Consider the following 20,126-nt stretch of genomic DNA (forward strand, 5'->3'; position numbering starts at 1 on the left):
ATCTGCCCTTTCTTGCCTTCTGGTTCCACTCCCAACTCTAGAGAAACATTGAAAATGTCAACCAGCAGAGCCGCCAGAATTTTCCTAAGTTCCTTCAGTATCCTCGGATGTTTGCTATCCGGCCCCATCGCTTTGTCCAACATTGGTTTAGCTTGGTCATCACAGACAGTCTTTTGAAAATCGTTCAGGGTCTACCACACCTCTTCAGTGGTCCTGTTCCTGGCCCTTCAACTGTGAACACAGAACAGAAATATTTGTTAAGCAAGTCTGCCTTATCTTTAGCCACATCTACATATTCCTCCCCTTTACTTTTGAGTCTCCCAATGCCACTTTTGCACTTCCTTCTATCACTACATATCTAAAAATTGTCTTGTCCCCCCCATTTTAGTGTATTGGCTATCTTTTTCTTACATTTGCATCTTTTCATTCCTAACTACTTTTACCAGCTTCTCTTAGCTTTTCCAGATATTGTTGCCTGTCTTCCTCATTCTGTGATCTCTTGTAGTTTTTATGAAGGCTAATCTCTTTTTCTTTACCTTTTCAGCTACTACTTTGGATAACAAAAACAGTCTCCTTTTCCTCTTACTTTTATTTACTTTCTTTACAAAAAGGTTTGTTGCCCTTAAAATAGTTCCTTTCATTTTTGCCCACTGTCTTCTTACTTCCAGATGTTCCCATACAGCTAACAACTCCTTGAGGTAATCTCCCTTATCAACAAAGTTTTTAGTATTTTTTTTTTTTAGTCTAGAACCTTCACTTTTGAATGAACCATCTCCACACCTGTCTTAATATTAAACCACACCATCCGATGATCACTGGATGCCAGATGATCATCCACTATAACAATCAAAATACTCTCCCCATTCATAAGCACTAAGTCCAGTATGACCCCATCCCGTTTGGGTTCTATTACCAACTGCTTGAACAGTTCTCCCTGTAGAACATCCAAGGATCTTCCTACTTCTGGAAGACCCCACAGTAGGGATACCCCAGTCAACATCTGGCAAATGCACCGGTTACTAGTACTTCCCCTTTCACAGCTATATTTTGAATGTCTTCAATTAACTCTCTGTCCACTTTTTCTGTCTGTGAAGAAGTCCTGTATATCATACCAACGTAAATACATTTACCATTCCCTCTTTTCAGATTGACCCACAGTGCCTCTTCCTTAACCTGTAAATCCTGCAATTGTGTGGCTTTAATATTATGTGTAATATATAATGCTACTCCCCCTCCCTTTCTTCCCTTTCTTCCCTGAACAAATTATAGCCCTGTATAGCTATATTCCTGTCATGGGTCTGTCTGAGCCATGTCTCCGTGACTGCCACTAAATCCAAATCGGCCTCTTCCATCACAGCTTCTAGATTCATTTCTCATAATATGGGCATTAGTATATGTCTCTTTTCAGATGTTGCCTCTTTCCCATTTGTGTTAGAGGTATGTAATATTTCAGTTACCTGGGGGCTTTGATCACCCAGCCCCAATGATTCTAGTTTAAAGCCCTCTTTAGTAGGTTAGCCAGTCTGCTGCTGAAGACACGCCTTCCCTTCTTTGATAGATGGTCACCATCTCTGTTCAGCAGCCTTTGGAAAATCATCCCATGGTCCAGGAAGTGAAAACTCCCTCTGACGTCATCTGTGGAGCTATGCATTCATCTCCAGGATGCAAGTTTTCTGCCCTGTGACCTGACTGCTGAGGAACCTAATTGGGTACTTTTTGCCTTCCACTCGATCGCCACAAACAATTGCCCAAACATGGGCATTGGTGAAGTTTTAATTGGATGGATAGGTGTTATCTTTTGACATATTACAGTAGGATGTTGATTGGCATTGTTTGACCCCCATAGTTTTCTTCTGCTCATTTGGATTTGGTTGGATACGGAAGCTGACAGGAAGATATGAACTAAAGTAGATAGGGATGGTCGGGAGTAAGGTAAGGGTCAGGGATTGTTTGGTTTAATTGCAGCAATTTGTATGATAGTATTGTACAGTGTTATTACATTTCAACAAGCTTGGAAAATCAAATCCAAGAAAATAAAATAGTGATTATAACCTGTCCCTGGGGGCTATGAATGCTGCTTCCACAGTACCCCCTCTTAGCCAGCCCATGATGATTTGATGTTCATAAGTGTATCCCAAAATATTTACACACTGAATTTCTTATATCATTGTTTTTGTCTTTTCTTTTAGGTTGTCCTATGCACAAGCAGTCTGAACCAAACAAAGATATTGAGAGGCAAAATGATTTTGTTCCTGCACATCAAGAAAAAGCTTATGAGTATGTAGAGTGTCCTGTTACCTCTTCCACATCGTCAAGGAGTAATGACATTGATCCAAGAAATATGGTAATTTATTGTTAGGACTGTACACACAAGAAAAGAGATAACAGCCTAAGGTCATAGCTTCCAAGCATTGCGAGCCGCAAGGTTCCCTGGTGGCCCAGTGGCCGCCGCCTCCCCCCCCCTAACACAAGGGCATAAGGGGACTGGAGGTCCAGTGGACCTCTAGCCCCCTCCCCAACACCATAAAAATGTGTCCCTGGTGGCCTAGTGCCCCCTCCCAAACCCTCCATACCTTTAGAAGGGAGGAGGGAGTAGCACTCCCTCCTGCTGGGGCGCTGCCTTCAAAATGGCGGTGCCCTGCCTTGCATGGTGCATCCTGGGATGCACTGTGCGGGGCTTCAGTATCATATAAGGGAGTTTTTCCCTTATGTGGGGTATTGAAGTCCCACGGAGCAGGGAGCTCCAGCCTCCCCCCCCCTCCCCCTCATGCCCTTGTGTTGGGGGGGGGGGAGAGAAGGCCACTGGGCCACCAGGGACACTTGTCTGGGGGGGGGTTAAGGGGGCAGGAGGTCCATCGGATCTTCAGCTCCTGTGTCCGGTGGAGGGGGGGGGGCAGTGGAGGAGTGGCCTAATGGTTAGTGCAGTGGACTTTGATCCTGGGGAACTGGGTTCAATTCCCACTACTGCCTAACGGTCAGCAGTGGGTTAAGATCCCAGGGAACCAGGTTAAATTTCCTCTGCAGCTCCGTGTGACCCTTTACAAGTCACTTAGCCCTCCATTGCCCCGGTACAATATACTTAGATTGTGAGCCCATCAGGGACAGTGCAAGTACCTGTATAGTATATGTAAACCGCTTCGATTCGTAACTCGATAGAGGTGGAATATCAGATTGATAGAAACCTAAACCAAATGTATGCTGGACAGAGCTCCCCATTCCTCCCCAATGCTCTGCAAACTGTAACGCCAGCTCCGAGCTGGCTTAGGGTTTGCCGCTGCAGTACCCTTGTTTGGCGCACTGCCGGCTGAGCATTGGGGAGGAATAGTTAATGCCCTGTTTAGCATGCATTTGCATGCTACTTGTGGTCAGAGCCAGCAAGTGTGCTGTTTCACATTCTTGCTGGCTCTGACCATGGGTGGGAGTAAATGCAGGCACTAGTATGCCGCTAAAAGCCTCTAGCGCCTGCGTTTTCTTCTGATCGCCGCTTAGCCTGCAGGTAAAGGGAGCAAATTATTCCAAAGAAAAGGTGCTAGGAAAAAAATAAGCTGAGTGACAAGTAGATTTATAGTGGACAAATTTAGGTGAAGAGACAACCAAGGGATTAGAATCCAAAGAACGGAGCTGATGAATCGTTGCAGAGGAGTAATAAGAGGGGAACCCAAGTGTAAGGACCTGTGAATAAGAAGTAGGATTTTAAACCAACACCTAAAGCGATCAGGTAACCAGTGCAATTGAATAAGAAGTGGCGCAACATGATCCTGGCTTTTAACATAACATAAGAAACGGGCAGTTGAATTGTAGAGGGTCTGAAGGCAACGCAGTAGATAAGAAGGGGCGCCACAATAAACGGAATTGCAATAATCCAGGTGATAATAAAAGCCTGGATAAGTGTGTAGGGAAATGCAATCAAGATATCTTCTAATAGATCTGAGTTGACACAACCAGAAAAATCCCTTTTTCTGACTTGAGATCTGATGAGAAAAAGACAGGTTAGAATCAAAATACACTCCTAAATAGCAAAATGTATCCACTGGGGTAATAAGAATATTAAAAAGAGAGGAATGGATGGAACAGGAAATTGACCAGTAACCTAGCAGGCTGTCATTTTGGCAGAGTTAAGTACCATCTTATGTTGCTGTAGCTATTGACATGCTTGTAGTTGTGATAAATCTGGAGCTGAGGGGCAAACTAGATATTTTAACAGATATAGTAAGAGAATATCATCTACATATATAAAGAACTTGATATTGAATGTTTGGATGAGAAATGCTCAAGGACTGAGAAAAATGTGGGGACTGAGAAAGTGAGGAGAGAGTACTGAACCCTGAGAAACACCACAGTGCAGAGCTTTAGAAGAAGAAATCGATGTGTCCGAAGCAACCAAGAAACTTCTTCCTGAAAGAAGAGAACCAGCTACAGACTGTACTGCTAACCCTAGTGAATGAAGGCTAGACAGGAGAAGTGTGTGATCCACAAGACCAAAAGCAGCCAAAAGATCTAGTGACACAAGAAGAACCATGAGCCCAGAGTCAAAATGAATGTTCACTATTCAAGGCAGTAATAATAGTTTCGGTACTTTGTAGTGCTCAAAACCCTGTTTGTCTGGGATGGCGTATCAAATGACTATCAGTGAATTGAGTTAACTGATTAACACAATCTTTTCAGTAATCATGAGGATTTGAAACTGGACGTAAATGTTCTGGAAGAGAGGAATCAAGGGCAGGATTTTTAAGAATGGGCCAGATGATAGCTTGTTTCCACAGCTTCTGCAGTTTATAATTGAATTCAGTTGTCTAAGATGTGATAGTTTTTATATATTGTTACTAGCATTTTATAGATGCTGTTCCATCTAGTTGGAACAGCCTGTTTAAGGCTAGTCTCAAGCTTTTAGAGAATGACATGGGGACAAATTTTGTTGCTGTGGCTAACAGCGTGTCCTCATCCCTGTATCATTCTCTAATACTGTTCTTTGAGGGAGTTCAAGATCATTTGTTACTACTATTACAAACCTTTCTTTGCTGGAATTACAGCATTTATTCAAAGTGCCAGACTTAGCTTTGCCTATTTTATAAATGGTTTTTCTCCCCCATCAGCTTATCTGTAAATTGGGTTGACAATTTATTTTAAACTGACTAGCAAATAAGTTCTACTGAAATGTATTTTCCTAAATGATTTTTAGATGCCACCACCTAATCAGTTACCGGCTCCAGATCAGCCATTCTCGCTTTCCACTGCCAGAAAAGAATCCACAATTCCCAGGACATTTTCAGAAAAAAACTGGGTTTATCCATCAGAGCAAATGTTTTGGAATGCAATGCTAAGGAAAGGGTGAGTAAAGAAATTTATACTAGACTGACTTGGTGGCAGTGCTGCATGCTGTCATGTGAAAGTGCTGGGGTTCATCTTCTGTTCACATCTTTAACTCCCTAGGGTGGCCAGGGCTACAAATTCTGTAGAGGCAGTGATCGCTGCCCCAGGTAAGTGGAAGGAGTCATTCATCGTACAGCAGTGAAATCTAGGGGTTTAGTGGTTATTTTTAGGGCCTATGACTGCAGGGTTACAGGAGGGGCCCTGGTGAGGGACTCCTAGCTGACGCCAATTGCTGCAATGACCATATTAATGTATGTTAAAAAGGAGCATAAAATGAGAAGGGGGGGGGAGGGGGGAATGAGGAGCCCTGGTCCCAACTAAGCTGGAAGACCAAAGGAGTAGGAGGAAACTTCTGGGTCAGAACTTTTATTATTATGATGATGATAATGGAAAACAAAAATGCAATACATTTTTGAATGGTTTATCAATGTTGGAATAAAACAAGTTGAAAATGAACTCTTAATTTGACACAGCTGCATATTTTTTCTCGTTCTGTTGGCATACTTGGGCACATGTTTGGCTTTTATATTTGGGTTGTGCATGAGGGGGGTGGGTAGTGTATGTGGAGTGTTTGTGAGTAACGGGGACTTGTTGGTGTGGAGGAGGGAGTGGCATAAGGGGTTTGGGGAATGTTGAGTGCAGGGGGTGTGTATATAAAGAGGGAAGGGCTATATGTGAGATGTGTATGGTAAAATTATGTATAATCATACCTGATAATTTTCTTTCCATTAATCATAGCTGATCAATCCATAGACTGGTGGGTTGTGTCCATCTACCAGCAGGTGGAGATAGAGAGCAAACTTTTGCCTCCCTATATGTGGTCATGTGCTGCCGGAAACTCCTCAGTATGTCGATATCAAAGCTCCATCCGCAGGACTCAGCACTTAGAGAATTACACCCACGAAGGGACACTCTGCCCAGCTCACCACCGCCGAAACGGGGGGAGGGGAATTAACCCAGCTCATCCCCACACAAGTGGGGGAGGGGAATCCGTCCAGCTCATCCCCGCGGAGCGGGGGAGGGACACCACACCCGCCGATGCGGGGGGATCTGGCTTATCCTGCAACCGCAACCGCGGGAGGAGCTGACTGACCCTAACACCGCCGAAGCGGGAGGGGTACAAAGCTGCCCTACAGCCGCACGAAGCGGGAGGGAGTGCCGGCAGAATTTATGTCTCAATCCAGCCCCGTAAAACGGAGGGGAGAGGAATGCAGCAGCTCACTGTAACACAAACTCGTCTCAACTCTTGAAGAATCCAAGTGAAAGAAGAACTTGAACACGAAGTCCTCCTGAAGTAACTGAAGGCTAAACTTGAACCTAAATTCAACCAGAATATAAACAGTACAGATATCTGGGAGGGGCTATGGATTGATCAGCTATGATTAATGGAAAGAAAATTATCAGGTATGATTATACATAATTTTACCTTCCATATCATCAAGCTGATCAATCCATAGACTGGTGGGATGTACCGAAGCAGTACTCACCCAGGGCGGGACATAGAAATCCCTGACCTCAACACTGAAGCTCCAAACCGGGCCTCCGCCCGTGCAGCCACAGTCAAACGGTAATGCTTGGAGAATGTATGAGCCGAAGCCCACGTTGCCGCCTTGCATATCTCTTCCAAGGAGACGGATCTGGCCTCTGCCATCGAGGCCGCCTGAGCTCTCGTGGAGTGAGCCTTCAGCTGGATAGGCGGCACCTTCCCCGCGGCCACATAAGCCGCTGCAATGGCTTCCTTGACCCATCTTGCCACTGTAGGCTTAGCAGCCTGCAGACCCTTACGAGGACCTGCAAACAGGACAAACAGATGATCCGATTTCCGGAAATCATTGGTCACTTCCAAGTATCTGATGATGACTCGTGTCACATCCAGATATTCAAGAGTGGAGTACTCCTCTGGGTAGTCCTCCCTACGAAAGGAAGGGAGACAGAGCTGCTGATTCACATGGAAGCGAGAACCAATCTTGGGCAGGAAGGCAGGCACTGTGCGAATAGTCACTCCTGCCTCAGTGAACTGCAGAAAAGGCTCTCGACATGAGAGCGCCTGGAGCTCGGAAACTCTTCTGGCTGAAGTGATAGCCACCAAAAAGACTGCTTTCAACGTCAGGTCTTTCAGAGATGCCCTCGACAAGGGTTCCAAAGGCGGCTTCTGCAATGCTCTTAGCACCAGGTTGAGATTCCACGCAGGCACCACTGAGTGCAGAGGAGGGCGCAGGTGATTAACTCCCTTGAGAAAGCGCACCACATCTGGCTGCGAAGCCAGGGAAGCACCCTTCAGGCGGCCCCTGAAGCAAGCCAGAGCCGCTACCTGGACTTTAAGGGAACTGAGTGACAGGCCTTTCTCCAGACCTTCTTGCAGGAACGCCAACACTGAAGAAATTGGAGCAGTGAAGGGAGAAAGTGAGCCTGCTTCACACCATGCTGCAAAGATACGCCAAACCCTGGCGTAAGCAGTAGAAGTAGAGCGCTTCCTCGCTCTCAGCATAGTGGCGATGACCTTGTCTGAGAAGCCCTTCTTCCTCAGACGCTGCCGCTCAATAGCCAGGCCGTAAGACCAAAGGGAGAGGGATACTCCATCACCACGGGACCCTGATGTAACAGGCCCTGCTCCACTGACAGCCGCAGAGGATCGTCGACTGAGAGCCTGAACAAGTCCGCATACCAGGGACGTCTGGGCCAATCCGGACCCACCAGGATTACCCTGCCGGGATGCTTTGCCACCCGGTCTAGCACCCTGCCCAACATGGGCCAGGGCGGGAACACATAGAGGAGCTCTTGTGTCGGCCACTGTTGGAGAAGAGCATCTACTCCCAGGGATCGAGGGTCCCGTCCTCTGCTGAAAAAGCGCGGCACTTGGCCATTGGCCGATGACGCCATCAGATCTAGGCTCGGCTGGCCCCAGCGTTTCGTGATGTCCAAGAACGCCTGAGCAGATAGTTGCCACTCTCCGGGCTCCAAGGTATGGCGACTGAGAAAGTCCGCCTTGACATTCATGACTCCGGCAATGTGGGCCGCTGAAAGCTGCTCCAGGTTCGCTTCCGCCCACTGGCAAAGACTCATCGCCTCCTGGCTAGAGGGGCGCTCTTGGTACCTCCCTGGCGGTTGATATAGGCCACAGCCGTGGCATTGTCCGACAGGACCCGTACAGGCTTCAACACCAGTACCGGGATGAACTCCAATAACACCAACCGAATGGCTCTGAGTTCCAGGAGGTTGATAGACCACTTGCCTCTGCAGGAGACTAGAGCCCCTGCGCTGTCCTTCCCAAGCAGTGGGCTCCCCAGCCCATCAAAGAGGCGTCTGTCGTGACGACAATCCACTCCGGGGTCACCAGAGGCAATCCTGCAGACAACTTGTCTATCTGCGTCCACCAGCTCAGCGCCTTGCGCACTGCTGGGTCCACGGGAAGGCGCACAGCATAATCCTCCGACATCGGAGTCCAGCGCAGCAGCAGAGATAGCTGTAGTGGTCTCATATGAGCCCTGGCCCAGGGCACTACTTCCATCGTGGCCGTCATAGAGCCCAACAGCTGCACGTAGTCCCAAGCCCGAATAGGAGAGGCTACTAGGAACTAGTCCACCTGAGCCTGAAGCTTGACAATCCGATTGTCTGGCAGGAACACTCTGCCCACTTGGGTGTCGAATCGAACTCCCAGATACACCAGGGACTGAGTCGGGCGCAGCTGGCTCTTCTTCCAGTTGATGATCCATCCCAGGGAGCTCAAAAGAGCAACTACCCGGTCCATAGCTTTGCCGCACTCTGCATAAGAGGGGGCTCGGATCAACCAGTCGTCCAGATAAGGATGGACTTGTACTCCTTCCTTTAGCAGGAAGGCCGCTATGACCCCCATTACTTTGGAAAAGGTCCGCGGAGCAGTAGCCAACCCGAAAGGGAGGGCTCTGAACTGGAAGTGTCGTCTCAGGACTGTAAAACGCAGAAAGCGTTGGAGAGGAGGCCAGATGGGAATATGCAGGTACGCTTCCTTGATGTCCAAGGAAGCCAAGAACTCTCCTGCCTTCACTGCCGCTATAACAGAGCGGAGAGTCTCCATGCGAAAGTGCCTCACTTTCCAGGCCCGATTGACCCCTTTGAGGTCGAGGATAGGCCGGACAGAACCTCCTTTCTTTGGAACCACAAAGTAAATGGAGTAACGTCCCTTGCCAATCTGATTTTTTGGCACCGGAACGACCGCACCCAGGCGGATCAGGTTGTCCAAGGTCTGCTGCACTACCACAGCTTGACCGGAGACTTGCAGGGAGAGAGTACAAACCCGTCTCTTAAGGGTTGGCAGAACTCTAGCTTGTAGCCGTCTCTGATGACTTCCAGCACCCACGCGTCTGAAGTTATAGTGGTCCACTCGCCCAGAAACGAGGACAGCCGTCCTCCAATCTGCACTGGGGCATGGACCAAGGCCCCGTCATTGGGTACGAGACCCTGGGGGAGGACCGGAGGGAGCACCTCCGGGACGGCGGTCTCTGCGAAAGGAATGCTGCTTGGGGGAGAAATTCCTCTTGAAGGAAGAGGGGGCAGAGGAACCCGACTTGCCCGGGCGGTACCGATGGGCTTCCTGCAACCGTCCTCTGGAGGTATCGGGACGAGTACTAACCCGAGCCCTGACCTCTGGTAATTTCTTGCCCTTAGACGTGCCGAGATCGGTCACGATTTTGTCCAGCTCGACCCCAAAGAGCAGCTTGCCTTTAAAAGGCAATCTAGCCAGGCGGGATTTAGAGGCGTGGTCAGCAGACCAATGTTTCAGCCAAAGCCACCGCCGCGCAGAGACTGTCTGAGCCAGGCCTTTAGCTGAGGCTCTCCAGACATCATACAGCAAGTCTGCCAAATAGGCTAAGCCCGATTCCAGGGCCGGCCAATCAGCCCTCAAGGAAAGATCCGAGGGGGAAGCCCGCTGCACCATAGTCCGGCACGCCCTGGCCACATAGGAGCCGCAAACTGAGGCCTGCAAACTTAAAGCAGCTGCCTCAAAGGACGACCTTAAGGCCGCCTCCAATCTTCTGTCTTGGGCGTCCTTTAGAGCCGTGCCACCTTCCACCGGCAACGCCGTTTTCTTAGTCACCGCAGTGATTAAAGAATCCACGGTAGGCCACAGATAGGCCTCACGTTCACTCACAGCCAAAGGATAGAGGCGGGACATAGCCCTAGCCACTTTAAGGCTCGTTTCCGGGACATCCCATTGAGCCGCAATTAAGGTGTGCATGGCATCATGCACGTGGAAGGTTCTAGGCGGGCGCTTCGTCCCCAGCATAATGGCAGAGCCAACAGGGGCTGAGGGAGAGACGTCCGCCGGAGAGGAAATCTTCAAAGTGTCCATGGCCTGTAACAACAGGTTGGGCAAATCCTCTGGGCTAAAAAGCCGCGCTGCAGAGGGGTCATCCGCTCCATCCGAGCGGGGATCTATCTCCTCCAAGGAATCCGCAAAGGATCGTTGGGAGACCTCAGACACGCTGCCCTCATCTACATCGGAGGAGACAAAAGTCCTCCAAGGCCTGGAAATCAACCCGAGGGCGTTTACCTCTGGGAACCTCAACCTCTTTATCAGAAGAGGGAGCAGGGGCAGCGTTTTGCATGAGGAAAGCCTGATGCAGCAGCAAAACAAACTCGGGGGAGAAACCCCCCAGACTGTGCACTTCCGCAGCCTGGGCAACAGCCCTAGACGCACTCTCAACCGGCGCTCGCAATAGCGGGGGAGAGACATGCTGCGCATCCAAAATGGCGTCCGGCGCGAAACTCCGTGAAGGAGCCGCGCGGGAAGAACGGCGCTTAACTTTAGCCGCTTTTGTGCCGTCGCCCAAATTAAGGGCGTTCATGGCATTAATGTCTCCAACCTCAAGGGCGGCCCCGAAGAAGCCGTCCGAGCCGCGTGGCCGGCCAAGATGGCGGAGGCGAGGAGCGGGGGATGGGCGTTTATGGCGGGAAAAAACCGCCACGCCGGAGGAACGACCGGGACATTCATCGGTCACTAAACTATCACCCATCAAGGGCGAATCAGGTTGTAAAACCCCCGCATCCCCTCTAGAAGCGCTCCAGCGATCCGGGGAGCGACCCTTTGCGCCCTCGCCCTCCGACGCCATTGCCACGAGGAGAAGAATCGGGGAACCCCCTGCCCGCTATAAAAAGGTAAAATTACCTGCTTGCCGCTCCGAGCTGTAACGAACTGGTGTCCCAGTGAGTAGCTGCAATGAACGTTTAAAGAAACGTCGAATTAAACGCCTTTAAAGACGTTTAAAAATTTTTTTTTTTTTTTTTTTTAAACGGAGCCAGCGGGAGGGGGGAGAAAAGGAGGGACCTGGCACCACCAGGTTTGCACTTGCTCAAAAGAGCCCTCAACCCCAGGCCTCAACAAAACCTAAGGATTAGGCTTGGAGGCCTAGCCAGAGCTGCTGCTGTGTGTGACCACCACCTGCTGAGATAGAGAACATACTGAGGAGTTTCCGGCAGCACATGACCACATATAGGGAGGCAAAAGTTTGCTCTCTATCTCCACCTGCTGGTAGATGGACACAACCCACCAGTCTATGGATTGATCAGCTTGATGATATGGAAATGCCTGTTCTCTCACCTTCCATTTTTTTGACCTTGCCTTCTCCCTCTGGCTCATCTTCCTGCTCATGCCAGCCAGTTTAGCCACTATTGACATTACTGCTTCTTCAGTTAATTGGGCCAGCATTTGGTACAGTTCTGCTCTCCTTTCCTAGCTACTTGACTGCACTCTGTGTGGCGTGCTGCAGCAGCTTTGTTTTCTTATCTCATCTCTCTCTCAATGCAGTGTAAGTGTGTCTTAGCAGCAGTGACTGCCTCCAGTGTAGGAGCATAGACCTAGCCCTTCAGCCCTACAGTTATCTAGCCCTTGCAGTCAGGGACTTGGGCATGAAAGAGTTGCTCTAGTGACATGCTGCCAAAAGAGGACACGGAAGGATCATGCTCCTTGGTGTTCTTTGTGCAGCCTGGTGTGACTTTTAAAATTCTTAACTGAAGTAAAACAAATATTTCCAACTTTGCCAACAATTATGCAACTAAAACATTGTTGCTGTCCGCTAGTATTAAGTGTATTGGGGGTTAGAGGTGTTTATGAAGGACTGTTATTGAAGGATGGGTGTTGGGTGGTGAATGAAAGTACACGACTGGGTTTTTATCTCTGTAGATACAGTCTTATAGTCATGCTTACACAGAGGGTGGTTCTTCCAAAGTTTGTTTGAGCCCAGATTGTAGACCTCTTTAAAATTCCTATATTTCAATGGCCCGTTTATTCATGATTTAATTTCAGACATTAAGAGGCTCATTTTCGAAAGAGAAGGACGTCCATCTTTCGACATAAATCGGAAGATGGACGTCCTTCTCCCAGTGACGTCCAAATCGGTATAATCGAAACTTGATTTAGGACATCTCCAACAGCACTCTTTTGCAAGGACAGCCAGAGTTCAAGGGGACGTGCCGGAGGCGTAGTGAAGGCGGGACTTGGGCGTGCCTAACACTTGGACATCCTTGACCCATAATCAAAAAAAACAAGGACGTCCCTGACGAACACTTGAATGTTTTCACCCGGACCTATTTTTCTTATGACTAAGGCACAGAAAGGTGCCCGAAATAACCACATGACCACCGGAGAGAATCGGGGATGACCTCCCGTTTCTCCCCTAGTGGTCACTAACCCCCTCCCACCCTCAAAAAAACATCTTTCAAAATATGTCGTGCCAGCCTCAGATGTCATACTCAGGTCCATGACAGCTCATGCAGGTCCCTGGAGCAGTTTTAGTGGGTACTGCAGTGCACTTTAGACAGGCGGACCCAGGCCCATGCCCCCCCTACGTGTTACACTTGTGGAGGAAACACTGAGCTCTCAAAAACCCACCAGAAACCCACTGTACCTACATCTAGGTGCCCCCCTTCACCCGTAAGGGCTATGGTAGTGGTGTACAGTTGGGGGTATTGGGTTTCGGGCGGCTCAGCACACAAGGTAAGGAAGCTATATTCCTGGGAGCAATTTATGAAGTCCACTGCAGTGCCCCCTAGGGTGCCCGGTTGGTGTCCTGGCATGTCAGGGGGACCAGTGCACTACAAATGCTGGCTCCTCCTATGACCAAAAGGCTTGCATTTGGTCGTTTCTGAGATGGACGTCCTTGGTTTTGAAAATCGCCGAAAATCAGAAACGTCCATGTCTAGGGACGACCACATCTAGGGACGACCAAATTTAAGGATTTGGACGTCCCTGACGGTATTTTTGAAACGAAGGATGGACGTCCATGTTTTCATAATACGGGTTTCCCTGTCCCTGGATTTTGCTGTTTTGCCAGGACATCCAAATCGCAACTTGGATGTCCCTTTCGAAAATTCCCCTCCATGTCAGTCATTCTAGAAGACCTATTTGCATTTTGGATGTGCGTCAACTGGCATTTAATGGTGTATGTTGCATACATGTCTAAATCCCCATTTTATCAAACCAGGATATTACATCTGGAACTAAAAAAAAAAAAAACCCCAAACAAACAAACAAAAAGTGTATATGACAAGGGGACACAATTTCGATATGTTTTGGTTAGGGCCAACAATTGTGTATTTGACATTTCAGAAAGGGGACGCATGTCTGTGTCCAAATAGAGATTTATATCTGCTCCTTGGGATGTATAGGTCTTAGAAAAGCACTTGTACTGAGCAGAATTGTACTGGAGCTGTTAGAGGAGGTCACAGCCTCCACCCCCCCCCTCCCCCCCCCAATGGAGCCAGTCTAGCTGAACTGATTCAGGAGTGGGATTTAGCCCTTGCTTCAGTTTTGAATCTATCCCTCTTCAATAAGGAGAATGACATTGCCAGAAAGTTTCTCCTTGGTTTATTGACTCCTTAAAAATTTTTGAATTGTAGAAAGCTAGAGATCTTGGCATTATACATGTGTACATGAAGTAAAAATCAAGTAGAAATTACATGTGAAATGGTGCTGAGAAGGAGATTCTAGTAGTCGATTATGCAACGTGTTTGGCAGAGGGAATAGCACTATGAAGGAGTTTGTGGTGGTTGAATGACCAGGGATGAGTTCTTATACATGTTCAAAGATCAGCAAAGAGGTTCTAGTTGGTATAGGCAAACTAAATATTCAGCGGTTTTGGATCCTGAATGATATCACAAAACTGGACAGCTGATTTATCTATTTTACTGGGAAAAAACAAACAAACCTTGTAAAGAATCACATCTACATGAAAGCTTTTGGCCCACAGCGAATCTTTTCTTCTCTACCTTACTGGAGGCAGTGGTCAAATTGCAGTTGTAGGAGTACTTGTTGTAATACACTGTTTAAATCCATCGCAGTCTGGTTTTCGGATGGGCTACAGCACAGAATTCGGTGCTTTCAGAATATTATCTACGTGGGGTACAGGAGCATCACCTTGGACTTTCATCTAATCTTTTCTTCAACAAGAAATTGTATGCATTTCAGAAAACTTTAAGGGGCCCTTTTACTAAGGTGCATAGGTGCCTACGTGCATAGAACACATGTCAAATTAGAACTACCGCCCGGCTACCGCGTGCCCCAGTTGGTAATTCTAATTTTTACATGCGTCTGATACGCGTGACAAAATATTTTTTATTTTCTACTGCGTGGCGCTAACCAGGCGGTAATCAGCAGCGTGCTGACCATTACCGCCCGGTTAACACGTGAGACCTTACCGCTAAGTCAGCGGGTGGCGGTAAGGTCTCAGGCCCAAAATGGACGTGCTCCAATTTTTATTTTGCCGCACGCCCATTTTCAGCCAAAAAAAAGGCCTTTTTTGCAGGTGCGTTAAAAAATGGACTTGCCTACACCAGTGCAGGCCGTTTTTCAATACACCTTAGTAAAAGGGCCCCCAAAACTGTCTTTTCAAACAATTTTAGATTGATTCTGTTGCTGCTACTTTGTGACTTCACACTTTTTCTGGTTTATGCATGTACATGCTTGTTTTTTTAATCTGTTTTTCATTTTTGTACGTTAAGCTACTTAATTTAGTGAATTGTTGATGCAATGTCTTTTGTATAATGATTTGAGCATATTCTTCTTAGAACCTTTCCTGTGTATAAGCACATTAAAAATGGCAAATTTTAAAATAAAAATATGTAACTTCAATACAGGCAGACACATCCTTTCTGTAGAAAGGAGATTCTGGAACTAAGGTCATAGGAGAGTAAGCTAAGGAATTTTCTTTTCAGAAAAAATGATGGATGCGTGGAACAGTCTCACACTAGAGTTGGTGGAGATGAGGACAATATCAGAATTCAAGAAAATGTGGGACAAGCACAGGAGAGGAAGGAATTGTAGAGACTGGGCTGTTGGTTTGAATGGATAGGCTGAATGGGCTTTCTGCTGTCATTTTCTGCGTTTCCATAATAAACGTTCCCACCATAATGAAACATTCCTCAAAAAGAATTTTGTGTTTGTAAATAAACTGTTTCCATTTGCAGGCTTGTTAATTGCGCATTCGTGGACAAATCAAGATCTAAATTTGAAGGAATTTGATGTATGGTTCTGGCTCCCTTACCTTTACCTTATTGAAAATGCCCTTTATCTGGTAGGGTTCATTGCAGTTAAAAGTGCTCCAGATCCATGCATGTGAATGGTTTGTCCTTAATTTTTACCTTAGACAGAATTATTGGCCCCAGCATTGTCTTATCTATCTGTCGTCCTTTCAAAGTATAATATGTATATCTAATGAAGTGGATTCTCAAAAGTTCATGCCTCAATAAATGGGTTAGTCTGTAAGGTGCAAACACCCTCTTGACTTTTTCCTACCTATCATCCTGTTACTCTCTTCAGAGTCTTAACTAAGCACTTTGTGTCACCGAAATGTATTTTATTGTTACAAAGCTCATTTGTACAAAACTGAAAACTTGGGATGTTTTTATTTGTTTTCTAAGGTGGAGGTGGAAGGATGAGGACATAACACAAGATGATATGAGCAACATTATCAAGATTCATAATGAAAATAATGAACAGGCTTGGAAAGAGATTTTAAAGTGGGAAGCTCTTCATGTTAAGTAAGTGTAGTAGAACTAGCCCTTCACGTGTGGAAAGATTTTTTTTTTGTAGATAACAATGTGGGGGGAGTTTGCAAAACAATTTGTACTCCATGCCAGATTCAGTAAATGGCATCCAAACTTAGGCACCATTATGATCCGCGCTAGAATACTAGCTTGACACACTTCTCACGCCTGACTTTGGTTGCAAGCACTTACACTTGCCAAAAGCTGGTGTAAATGCTTACGTCCAAATGATTACTTAATGCAAAAAAAATCCCACAATTCTCTGGTAAATAAGCTCAAAATCACAAAAACAAAAAACCAGGAAAAAAAAGACATATATAAAATGTGAGAGTGATGCCCTCAGATGTACTAAGCATATAGTAATTAATACTATGTGCTTAGTAATAATTGTAATTAATGCTATGTGCTTAGTACTAAACACATAGTATTTATTTGTTACATTTGTATCCCACCTTTTCCCACTTATTAGTAGGTTTAAAGTGGCTTACATAGTTCCGTAGAGGTGGTTACAGACTCCGGTGTGAACAAATACAGTATAGGGATATTATTACAGTGACAAGTACATTAAAGAAGTATCGGTAAATGGGTTGGGGTGATTCAAACAAAATGTTAGGGTGTGATCATGCCTCGGGGTTGAAAACTGTCTGTTTCCTGATTAAAATGCTATATTTCATTATTCTGTGTTTGTCAGATACTGTGGGGTATGCCTTCATGAACAGGTGAGTTTTTAGGTTTTTTCGAAATTGTTTGCCGAAAATGGACGTGCGGCAAAATCAAAATTGCTGCGCGTCCGTTTTGGGTCTACGACCTTACTGCCAGCCATTGACCTAGCGGTAAAGTCTCACGTGGTAACCGGGCGGTAATGACCTACATGCGCCAAATGCCACTTGGGCATTTGTCCAATACGCGCATCCGAAAATAAAAAATTATTTTTCGGCCGCGCATATCGGATGCGCGCCAAAAATGAAATTACCGCAAGAGTCATGCGGTAGCCAGGTGGTATCTCCATTTTGGCGTGTGTAGAGCCTTACACGGCTTAGTAAAAGGACCCCCTGAGTGCTTAGTACTACTGCACAACTATACATATTGCACTACTACCACTCCTAGTGGTAGTAGTTCAATATATATAGTTGCACTACTACTGCTAGGAGTTTTGCCTAGTGAAGTGCACTACTTCATCCGATTAGCGGTTGTTTATTATGACCACCTTATGGGTGTGTTAGTTATCTGAGGTCATCACTCTCACATTTTATGTCTTTTTCCTGGTTTTGGTTTTTGTGCTCAGCTGATGGCATAGGTACACAAATGCAGGTATTCTTTAACATCAAATGCAGGTATTCTATAACGTACCTAATTTCTGGGAACACCCAGACCTGCTCATGCCCCTTTTGAGTTGTGTGTTATGAAATTTCGGTACACATGTTATAGAATAGGTGTAGGGCACATCCATGTGTAACTTGTAATTACTGCCCATTAAGTGCTTATTAATGCCAATAATTGTTAGCACTTAATTGACTAGTTTATGCGCAGATCTGGGTTCCGTGCCCAAATTTGGGCAACTTATACAGAATCCAGGGGATAATGCTGAAAAAGCACCATTATACTTACCTTAATGGAGACAATTGGCTTTTAAAAAAATTAGTTATTTACCTGTTAGATAGGTGTTAGTATCATCTCTAGCAATATTCAGTCAACCTGTGCGCTTGTACTGCCTGTATGATGGACCCAGCTGGTGGGGCAAAAGCGGCCATTGCACACCTGGAAGAAACTGTTAAGATATGGAGAAGGATAACTTAAGACCCCTTTTACTAATATTTAACATGTGCTAACATGTCACCTCTCGTTTAGACTACTGCAATCTGCTTCTTGCTGGCCTCCCACTTAGTCACCTCTCCCCTCTCCAGTCGGTTCAAAACTCTGCTGCCCGTCTCATCTTCCGCCAGGGTCGCTTTACTCATACTACCCCCTCCTCAAGACCCTTCACTGGCTCCCTATCCGTTTTCGCATCCTGTTCAAACTTCTTCTACTAACCTATAAATGTATTCACTCTGCTGCTCCCCAGTATCTCTCCACACTCATCCTTCCCTACACCCCTTCCCGTGCACTCCGCTCCATGGATAAATCCTTCTTATCTGTTCCCTTCTCCACTACTGCCAACTCTAGACTTCGCGCCTTCTGTCTCGCTGCACCCTACGCCTGGAATAAAGTTCCTGAGCCCCTACGTCTTGCCCCATCCTTGGCCACCTTTAAATCTAGACTGAAAGCCCACCTCTTTAACATTGCTTTTGACTCGTAACCACTTGTAACCACTCACCTCCACCTACCCTCCTCTCTTCCTTCCCGTTCACATTAATTGATTTGATTTGCTTACTTTATTTATTTTTTGTCTATTAGATTGTAAGCTCTTTGAGCAGGGACTGTCTTTCTTCTATGTTTGTGCAGCGCTGCGTACGCCTTGTAGCACTATAGAAATGCTAAATAGTAGTAGTAGTAGTATGCTGCTGCCACTGCCCGTTATATTCCTATGGTTGCAATGGCATATAGCGCACACTGTTGAAAGGGCCTGTAATTATTTAATACAATATATTGGTTACATATTTTGGTAGTGTGTAGTAGAAGGGATCTTCTAGTTGGCCAGTTTGAGCCTGCCAAAGTTGAAGTGTCTGTTACCAAAGTAAATGTTTTATGTATTTTCCATGATATAAGAGTTTTCCCATTTCTTTAGTAATTATTCTTCCTTGAACAGTGAAATAGGTTTTAATTGATAATTTTTGATAATTCGTCTAGAGAATGTCCTTGTGGGCCAACATTGATCCGCTTTGGAGGTAAAGCTAAAGAGTATTCTCCCAGGGCCAGAATTCGCTCTTGGATGGGGTAGGTGTGAAATTTTTGTATTTTTAGACTATTTTCAGAATGAAAAGGAGGCTGATGAGATTGCTATGTGTCTGTGTGTGGATTTCTAAAAGCTTTTGTTTTGGTGTCCTGTCTGCATCAAATTTCAGGACATGTCAGGGGTATTATGAAACCCCTCTAACAGGTGAGGATTTTTTTGTGTTGCAGGCATACACAGTGCCTTATAGAAATTTTCACACTCACATTCTGCTGTTTAAAAATACAATTCAAAATATGTTTAAGTAGGAATTTGTTCTTTCATACTGGACATGTTTCACTGGTCTAAGCAATATAATGTACAATTCTCCGAGGACAAGCAGGCTGCTTGTTCTCACTGATGGGTTGACGTCCTCGGCAGCCCCCTCCATCGGAAAGTTTACTAGCAAAGGCCTTTGCTAGTCCTCGCGCGCCCATGCGCACCGCGCATGCGCGGCCGTCTTCCCGCCCGAAACCGGCTCGAGCCGGCCAGTCTTCTTTCGTCCGCGCTCGGTACGGTCGTGTTACGCCGTTCGTGCCCCAGAGAGTCAACCTCGCGCGTCCTTTTCGACGTATTTTTTTCCTTGTTTTTCTTAAAAAAGTTCGGGAAGCGCTCCGGAAGTGTTCCGGAAGACCCTTTCGGGTTTTCTGCCCTTCCCGTAGTTTTCACAGCTTTTGCCCCGTAAGTTTTCTTTCGTTGTCGGGGTAGGCCTAGTTTGGCCTCGGTCGAGATTTTTCTCCCTTTAAATTTTGGTGCTTCAATTTTCGCCATTTCGGCCTTTGATTTCGCCGGCGTGATTTTTCCGCCCATGACATCGAAGCCTTCCAGCGGCTTCAAGAAGTGCACCCAGTGCGCCCGGGTAATCTCG

General features: G+C 46.5%; 1 protein-coding gene across 2 annotated transcripts in view; it reads left to right on the plus strand.

The window, feature by feature from the left end:
* Positions 1-20,126, plus strand: part of LOC115472760 (cytochrome c-type heme lyase) — a 47,230-nt gene that overhangs the window by 13,146 nt on the left and 13,958 nt on the right. For both annotated transcript variants that reach the window (XM_030207156.1, XM_030207155.1), the window contains exons 3-6: positions 2,190-2,344; positions 5,180-5,328; positions 16,264-16,383; positions 19,177-19,263. In XM_030207156.1, the coding sequence (XP_030063016.1) occupies positions 2,190-2,344; positions 5,180-5,328; positions 16,264-16,383; positions 19,177-19,263 (511 nt within the window). The remainder of the gene's footprint in view (positions 1-2,189; positions 2,345-5,179; positions 5,329-16,263; positions 16,384-19,176; positions 19,264-20,126) is intronic.

Source organism: Microcaecilia unicolor, chromosome 6 (assembly GCF_901765095.1).
Source record: "Microcaecilia unicolor chromosome 6, aMicUni1.1, whole genome shotgun sequence".
In the NCBI taxonomy this organism is placed as follows: domain Eukaryota; kingdom Metazoa; phylum Chordata; class Amphibia; order Gymnophiona; family Siphonopidae; genus Microcaecilia; species Microcaecilia unicolor.